At 36.3% G+C, this 8,861-nt stretch overlaps 1 protein-coding gene across 1 annotated transcript; it reads right to left on the bottom strand.

Moving 5' to 3' along the window:
- Positions 1-495: 495 nt before the first annotated feature.
- Positions 496-7,927, bottom strand: ca7 (carbonic anhydrase 7). The gene is made up of 7 exons (XM_039674388.2): positions 7,783-7,927; positions 6,594-6,791; positions 4,042-4,160; positions 3,850-3,945; positions 3,251-3,313; positions 2,253-2,408; positions 496-762 (listed from the first exon to the last, which is right to left on the bottom strand). Exons 1-7 carry the CDS (start codon positions 7,817-7,819, stop codon positions 640-642), a joined length of 792 nt encoding a protein of 263 aa, XP_039530322.1. The 5' UTR covers positions 7,820-7,927; the 3' UTR covers positions 496-639.
- Between the last annotated feature and the right edge of the window lie 934 nt (positions 7,928-8,861).

Below are 8,861 nucleotides of genomic sequence, written 5' to 3'. Positions count from 1 at the left end.
CATTCATTTCAACCTCCACACATCACCTCCTATTACAGTAAAAGCATTTATAAGGCTTCACTGGTAGCACAGGGAAATTCACTACAGTGCAGTGCTAATAAAAGAGTCTGTAAAGACTTACTTCATGGAGTCACAACAATCGGATAAACAGAAATGTTGTCTACGTACTGTATAACAATGAGACATTTCAGTGTAATAATGCAACATTAAGTATTAATGATTCTGCCACCATCAGGTCTATGTTCTTGAAAGCACCAAACAGCCTAAATGACACAAGCCTTATCAAAAGTTACCAAGAGCCTCTGGTGGAGACTAACGGGTTAAATTTCAGGCTCCTGGATTACCGACCCTTTCCTATAGCGGAGAGAAAGCAGACGACAGCCGGCTTGTCAGACCCCATCAGCTTGGACCCTTTAGAAGCACAAATATCTCCTGCAATAAGGATCTGCAAACACAAGCCTGATCAAGGTGGATGAGAAGGGATCTAAAACTGTAGAGCCTCTGATTCAAAGAGCTCAATGTGAAAGTCAAACTGTGTTCGAGGTCATTGGCCAAAACATTTAAGCAGCAGACAGTGACATGATTAAAAAAAAAAACCCAAACCCTTCGAAGTATGGTTGATCACAATAAGCAAACGCGCTACTTAAAAGAGGCCCGCACTTTTCTGCCTTTCAGTGGCTGTGGTGGTCGGAAGTTGTTCTCCATGTTCTTTCGGTCCTCTTCCTCCTCTCCGTTAAACAGCAGCATCCGGAACTTTCCCATCTAAGTCCAGAAAACAAGACAAACAGCATGTAAGACAGAACCTGGCAAAGTGACAGAAATCAACTCTGGTTCCACATGTTATGCAACAGGCTTGGTTCTCCATGCTGTGAATCTCCTGAGCTTTTTCCATTTTAAGCTCAATCAATCATTTTAATAAGCTGCACAAGATCAAAGTATTGTGGCCTCATGCCAGACGCGCCAGGCCGCTTTCACGGCTGTGCTGCCAACATGCCAACCTGCTCATGCTTGCTTTAATGCAATTTCCTTTGACAAAGTCTGAGGGATAGACAAGAGCCGAGGACCAAATCCACAGCAGTCTCTTAGATGGATACACATCTATATATCTGAAATGGAAATCTAGTAATATGAAACTTCATAGCAGAGGACATACATACCGTTCAAATTTCTGGGGTTAGTAAAATTAACGTCACTGAAAGAAGTGTCTTGTGCTCAACAAAGCTGCATTTATTTAACACAACAATAAGAATAGTAATATTGTGAGAAGTTATTACAATTTAAAATTAGGGTTTTAAAATGCAAATTAGTCCTGTGCTGGCAAAGCTAATGGTTTCAGCATAATTACTCCAGACTCCAGCATCACATAATCCTTCAGAAATCTTTCTAAAATGCTGATTTGCTGATCAAAAACATTTCTTATTATTACCAATGAGAAAAGTTTTTTTGTGGCACACCATGATACATTTTTCAAAAGAACAGCATTTATTTGAAATATCAATATTTTGTAACATTTTTCATGTCCTTACTGTGATTTTTAATCAGTCTAATGCATCCTTGCTGAATAGAAGTATTCATTTCTGTAGTGTAGTGTATGCTGCACAAGTCTTGTGCTTATAAGAAGGATTTCAACTGCGTTTAATGCCAAGACATGCCTATCTTGTCTGAATGAAACAAACTTTGACATGAACCATCCCATTGCAAAGGACTCACTCAGACTCATATCAAGCATACATACCAAGTCCATTCACATTCATACAGTATAGCAGAATAAGAAATAAAAACATTCATTTATACCTATCGTGCATGTTAATGTGGTGCCTTGACTGATCAGGGCTTTAGTTATGAGCTAAACACCATAAGGCTTGTGTTAAGTATTGTTATTAAAAATGTTTAATATATACGGCTTTTATGAATAATAAATATTATAAATAATTATTTACTAATGCAAAACCAATTGAAAACAGAACCTCACGTCCAGGTCATTTCTGACCAGGTTCACGATCATCACCAACATACTGGGATGTTATGGACTATCCCTAATTTACATCACTACCAATGATTTTGATTCAGCGGGAGTGGTTCCCACATCCATCTCCCTCCACAACCATTCATTTTCATAAAATGACATCTGTCAATAGACCAGAGGATGCTCATGACAAAACACTAGCAATACAGTTCATTAATAAGGAACTATCAAGTTTATCGTGTGAACAAAATAATGAAAAAAAAAATCAATCACAAAAGTAACCCACCTGCTTCTCGGACACATAAATAGGTTCTTTCAGCACAATCCAAGTGACGCTCTCATACAGTGGAGGAGTGGTGAGAGAGCCTGGGTACGTCCAATATTCCAGACTGTTGGGCAGGAGGCACTTTGGGTTGAAGCCCTTAAAATCAGCTACACTTCCCTACAAGAGAAACAAAGAAACGTGAAAGGAGTGTACTGCAGAGCTAAAGATGCTCTCAACAGGGATGCAGGGGACGCACGCCTATATTTTCTTTAGTGGTCGACTAATATGACTTTTGAAATGCCTAGTTCTCAAAATATTACATTTAATCTTCTACAATTGTGATCCGAATAATCAGATCATTTATTAATGTCAAATACTCAAAATACAAGGGCCAATACCACTAATCTGTGGTGGTGTCAAAAAAATTAAAAAAACCCTGAGAGGGGCTGATTTGAATTCTTAAAACCTGATTAACATATTTCAAGACATACATTTCCAAATGAAATCACATGCAAAGAGGCATCTGGGTGTTTTCAAATCCAATCAGATGCAAAAATGGGGATTAAACCGCATCCATTTGGTAAGCTACCTGAAGACCTCTATTGTTTTAATATATTCACTCATGCTTTCTCTCCGTAATAGCCAAAAGAAATTTATATTTGTCGAAATTTATATTTACTTAGATATATTTGCCGTTTTTTTATTAAAAAGAAATAGGATATATATATATGAAGAGTTCAGATGCAAATGCCTCTAAATGCCATTTGAAATTTTCTTCTTTAATAATGATTTTTTATCAAGCTTGTATATTTAAGTTCAGTGATTTCACTTAAATGACAATGATAATTACCTATTAATTTTTATTTAAGTAAAATTACTGAACTTAAATATGCAAGTTTGATGAAAATCATCATTAAAGAAGAAAATTTCAAATGGCATTTAGAGGCTTTTGCATCTGAACTCTTCATATATATATATATATATATATATATATATATATGATAAATACAAACATTTACCTTGAATTTAACCATATACAAGGCATCTGTTATCTGATGAAGAGCACGGTGTTCATCACCTGACTAAAACAAAAAAAAATTAAAAGGGATATTTTTTATAATAGGTACAAAAAAAAAAGCACTGTTTTGATGGTCCACTTTAGACATTCTACTAACTATAAATAACTTTGCAATGACATGTCAACTAACTCTCATTAGAGTATTAGACTGGTAGGGTTAATAGAATATGTTGATATAGTTGCAAATTTACTTATAGTCAGTAGAATGTCTGTTGGGGAGCATCACAATAACATATAAGCAGACAGTCTACTGATACTCTGGTAGTTGACATGTGGTTACAGCTATAGCTATAACTTAGAATGTCTAAATTGGAATACTGAAATAGTATTATATGACATTTTTATCTTTGACAGGACAATAAGTTACTCATTCATAATTATACTCATTCTTCTATATCCTCGTTTATTTATACCGTAACCATTATTTTTTTTAATTTTCTTATCCTTCTAAATTGAATAATGTGATTCTAATACAGATCACACGCTCTTGAACTAATGCTGTATTATGTGGTTCTTCAACGAATGCCGATTCACACTAACTTCCAGAAAGATGCCAAGGACAGCCAGGCCATCAGGGGCTGCTGCTGCCTCACCAAAGGACTTGTACTTTATGGCGTTCCAGTGAACCAGATGAAGCTGGAGAGAGACAGAGGTCACGCAGGATTGTTTAAAGCACAGAAAGCGAGAACATGTACAGCGAGCAGACGGAGTGCCACTGTCCTGCACCCTCACCTCAGACACATATGTTTTCCCACCAACCGTATGCTCAGAACCACTGCAACCCTTGCCTCCCCAGTGGAAGTGAAACTGTTTAAGTCTGTACATGTTTTCCAGAGGCCCTCCTCGGATTACTGCCATGAGAAAAGAGCATTTAAATGGAAAAAAATAACAAGGTCTATAAACTATTTTTTTACATTTATGCATTTAGCAGACACTTTTATCCAAAGCGACTTGCATTCCATTTCAATGTGCACATTTCACATTCAGTTCTTGTTTTCCCTGGGAAACGAACCTATGACCTTGGCGTTGCAAGCGCCAACGCTCTACTGTTTGAGCTACAGGAAAGGTTTTTTTTTTAAAAACTGGAAAACTTTTTAAAAGTTTAACTTATTTTAACTTGAGCACTGCGTTTTTAGAACACTGTGTCATGCACGAAATGTTGCAAACCTGTCTGTGTGACATATTGTCATTGGAAAACAATGGAAAAGCAGAGCAGTGAAATGCACAAAGATGTTCTCCAATAGATGTTCTCCACAAAGATGTTCTCCATCTCCAAAAGATGTACATCCAATAACTTGCATTGTAAAGTGACTATCGCCTTTTTTCTCAGACTCACTCAAAGTGCACTGAAGGGAAAGACAACAAGAATCTACTACACTCTAAAAAATGCTGGGTTGTTTTAACCCAACTTTGGGTCAAATATGGACTAACCCAGCCGTTGGGTTAAATTTTTACATTACATTTTTAACCCAACATTTCGGGTTTGTCCATATTTGACCCAACATTGGGTTAAAACGACCCAGCATTTTTTAGAGTGTAGCATGAAGCATTGTAACTCATGACTTGATCTCCATACATTTACACAACTGAATTGCATATAGCACAATGACATGCATGACAAATTTAGATAAATGATATGAAATGGATGGTTGGTATCTTGCAAACCCAATGTCAACTACTATAGTCTAAATCAGTGTTCCCCAACCCTGTTCCTGGCGGCACACAAGAATAGACCTTTCTCACAACTTCCGTATTTGTGACCGGAAATACGCAATTGTCGTGATAATCTTCTTCCGCTCCATTCATAACAGATAGCGCCGAAGGCAACTAGTGAGAGTTGTTTCGTACCGATCTTTTTGGTTATTCCCAAAAGCAGCCATACCTGTCGTTTTCATTCCTTCCCTCGTCAGTTCCCTGTCGATGAAGTTCGAAGGAACTGGATTCAGGCAATCTGGCGGGATGTTATTGATCCTGTGATCTTCTGTACTTCTCATGTCACCATTCACTAATAAGCCGTCATTGTTTGTTTATTTTTTATGTTTTGTGTATTTTTGAAGTAACGTTAGTTCATGTTCAACTTTATTGAGATATTTGTATCCAGTGGAATAAGCACATAAAAATATACACCACAATATAAAACAAGATAAATAAGAACACACAACTGTGGGCTACATATACATTCTGAGTATTTAACAATCTGAGTGTACAAGGGATAAATTAATATTTGTATAATTTTTCTTCATCTTTGATCGTTCTATAGCAACAGCAGTGCAAAAAATTCAGGAGAACTGTTGAATAAAACTGACAGACTTCTTTCTGGTATTTACATCAAAATGCAGTTTATTGTAAATAATACTCCCTAAATATGAATAACTTTCCACACACTCCACCTTCTTACCTTTAATGAACGTATATCGGGAAGAATGAGCTTCAGTTCTGAAATCAATAGTCATATCTTTGGTCTTAAATACATCAGCTGCAGACAAGCATCACCACAGCATTTTACAAAGTCATCAACAACTGGACCATGACAAGTTTACATTTTTTTCGAAGTTTTGAAGACTCTCTGATCAATTTTCTCCTCCCAGAGTAGGTTTTTCTGATGTGTCGACAGTAGACGGGAACTCCGTTTCCACAACGATTACGTATTTCCGGTTTTTGTGAAAAAGGTCTATACTGGTTCGTATTAAAATACACCTGATTCAACTCATCAGCTCATTAACCCATCTGATTGATTATGAGCTGATGAGTTGAATCAGGTGTTTGATACAAAGAATACGCGCAGTGTTGGTGTGGCGCCAGGAACAGGGTTGGGAAACACTAGATCAGTGAGTAAAAAACATCACTGGAGCCAAGATACAACCCCCCCCCCCCCCATTAGTTTGTACCTAAACTTAAACGGAAATCAGTTTGCCTCTGCGACTAACTGATTTTCTTTTTCATTTAATGTTTTTCATTTAAAGATTTTATTTTACTTTATTGCAATTACCAAAAGCAATATTTAATAGTTTTTGTTTTAATTAACAGTAGCAAAACTGGTACGGCCTTATTCAAAAACACACACTACAAGTCAGTAATTCATATTTCATAACATCTAATTATCATCTGGTTAAGGTTCTTCTAAATAAGCCGCTGTATAGCATTCGACAGTCTCACAGTGGTCTTGCACAACATTAGAGCTGTAAAAACCCAAACATGCAGAACTAAACGTTGCCTGGTTAAAGCCGTGTCTTTTTTTGACAGTTACATTTTATAGCAGTAATAATCTTGTCACTGATACCAACCTGATCTCTCATCTGAGTCAATGAACTCCACTACTACAGAATGGCCATTGTTTGATATGGTAAGGGAGGTACAGTTGTTGTAAGACAGCGAGATAGGAGACAGTCTGGCGTCAAATACAGCTTCTGCAGGGACTATATCAATAGGTGATTGGCGGTTACCCTCGGCAATGGGATAGTCTTTGAGCCATGCTGATGGACCTAGAAAACAATGTTTAACAGAAAAGTAATAAGCAAAAGCACAGTGTCACACCTTATACTGTATTGGTGATGAATTAAATGATGATGATGAATCAAGATGATGAATTTAGACAAATAACACAGTGAAATCAGTCTCAGCTATTCATTGTTAAACTATTTTTAACACACAGGCCTACAATGACACATTTTTATTGTGAGTGTGACAAACAACATAGTCTTCTGTTGTTTGTCTGTTGTTGTTGTTGTTGTTGTTGTTGTTGTTGTTTTTTTAACAGAGCAGACCTACAGCCTTGCTAAGTTTAAGCAGCAACTATCCCTTTAAAAGATAACTGGGCTAATCTCGCATTAACCATAGATTGGGCCGCAAAATGTGCTACTGGACATATTAATGAATGAATGAATGAATGAATGAATGAATGAATGAGAACATACACAAAAACTGCCCCAATGCATGTTAGCTATTGATCAACAAAAGTCTGTTAAATAGACATTCAGAAAATGTCTTTAAGACGTTTAGAATAAAGAATGTATGAAAAAAGAATGTATAGGGTATGTTTTTGTCTTCTTCTTCTTCTTTTAAGATATTTTTAGGCTACACAACAAAATTCCATATCAAGATGAAGCGCAGCCTATGCTAATTGGATGAAATTGATCATTACATTTATTTAAATGTTTTTCTTTATGTTGATTTTCTGTCTTGCATTTGATCAAATTATGGACGTCATTTTTTTTTTTAAATGTGAAAATTAGCTCGCCTAAATGGTCGACTTTAAACGCGCAAGCTTTATAAATGTAGGCCTATATAAATGTTATGTAAATGTAAGGCCTGCATATTTATATAAAATAAATAAAAGTCTAGGCTACTTTTAAAACATATAGCTTATTAACGCGAAGCACAACCGGTGTTTGGCAGTGGTCAACATGGATTCACAAAACGTGTTTTATGGACTGATGTCTTCTTTAGGATTCTTATAACGGTAAATTGACTTACCGTTGTCCTTCCCATATCCCCAGTGACAGCCAGTCATTGCTCCCTCTTCTCTGAGCAGCGGATAAGGTGCTGTAGGCTATGTGTGTGCAGTCGGAGAGTGTGTCTTGAGTGCACCTGTAGAGTGTGTGGATCAACTCGTAAGAGGTAACAGAAGCGGGCTGTGATTGATTGACAGATGAGCTGATCTGCTCAGGCCCCGCCTCCTCTAAAGCCGATTGCACTGTCCGCACCATACAGGACTTCTGTCTTGTTGAATACTTTGATTCAATTGCATTTAATTGAACTTTCTACTAGTCTACTGATGTTTTATAATGATAGAATTGTTTATCACTTTTTTGATGTTTGTTGATGCTGAAAAGGGCACAAAATGAAAGAAATACAGCAGTCATAGCCCTAATTATGTTAAAGGAGTTCACTTTAAAATAAAATTTTCCCCATGAAAAAAGTTTTACAATGGCAGTAGATTGCATACAAGATTGAAGCTCAAAAAGTGCATCCATCATAAACAAACTCCACACACTCCAGTTAATGGCCTTCTGAAGCAAAGAACACAAAATAAAAGTGGAATCCGAATTAAGTTTTAGATATGTCTTAAGTTTACTTAGGCTACACAAACTCATAGTTGTCAAAGTACAAATGCCAACAAAGCATGACATCAAAATGACAGCAAGGTCAAAATTTTGACATCAAATTGACATATAGTCACGTCAGACTTTCATTTGTTACCTAATTATGTGACATGATTTTGGTCATTTGATCATGTAACATATTGATGTTAAATTGACATCAAATGCCCACTTGGAAGTCATAGACATGACTTGAGGGTGAGTAAATCATGGGCTTATTTTCATTTGAAAGTGAAACTTTAAAACAAAATATCTGATGAATTGACATTATATAGTGCATGTATTGCAGAAGCATTTGACTAAATAAACCTAACAGGGTGGAAATTCTAATAGAAAAATTAGTATTTAATGTATATAGCAAGTTCTATGTATGCATCTATCGATCTATCTATCGATCTATCTATCGATCTATCTATCGATCTATCTATCTATCTATCTATCTATCTATCTATC

Source organism: Pimephales promelas, chromosome 1 (genome assembly GCF_988280905.1).
Source record: "Pimephales promelas chromosome 1, fPimPro1.hap1.1, whole genome shotgun sequence".
NCBI lineage: Eukaryota > Metazoa > Chordata > Actinopteri > Cypriniformes > Leuciscidae > Pimephales > Pimephales promelas.
Note: the sequence above shows the minus strand (reverse complement) of the source record. Positions and strands in the feature narration are given on the sequence as shown.

Excerpts from the sequence above, each read along its gene's own strand:
- ca7 (XM_039674388.2), bottom strand. The coding sequence starts at position 7,819 with ATGACTGGCTGTCACTGGGGATATGGGAAGGACAACG. Across the intron at positions 6,792-7,782 it reads GGGATATGGGAAGGACAACG|GTCCATCAGCATGGCTCAAA; the intron begins GTAAGTCAATTT and ends ATTGTTTTCTAG. Across the intron at positions 3,314-3,849 it reads TCCTTGGCATCTTTCTGGAA|TCAGGTGATGAACACCGTGC; the intron begins GTTAGTGTGAAT and ends TTTTTGTTTTAG.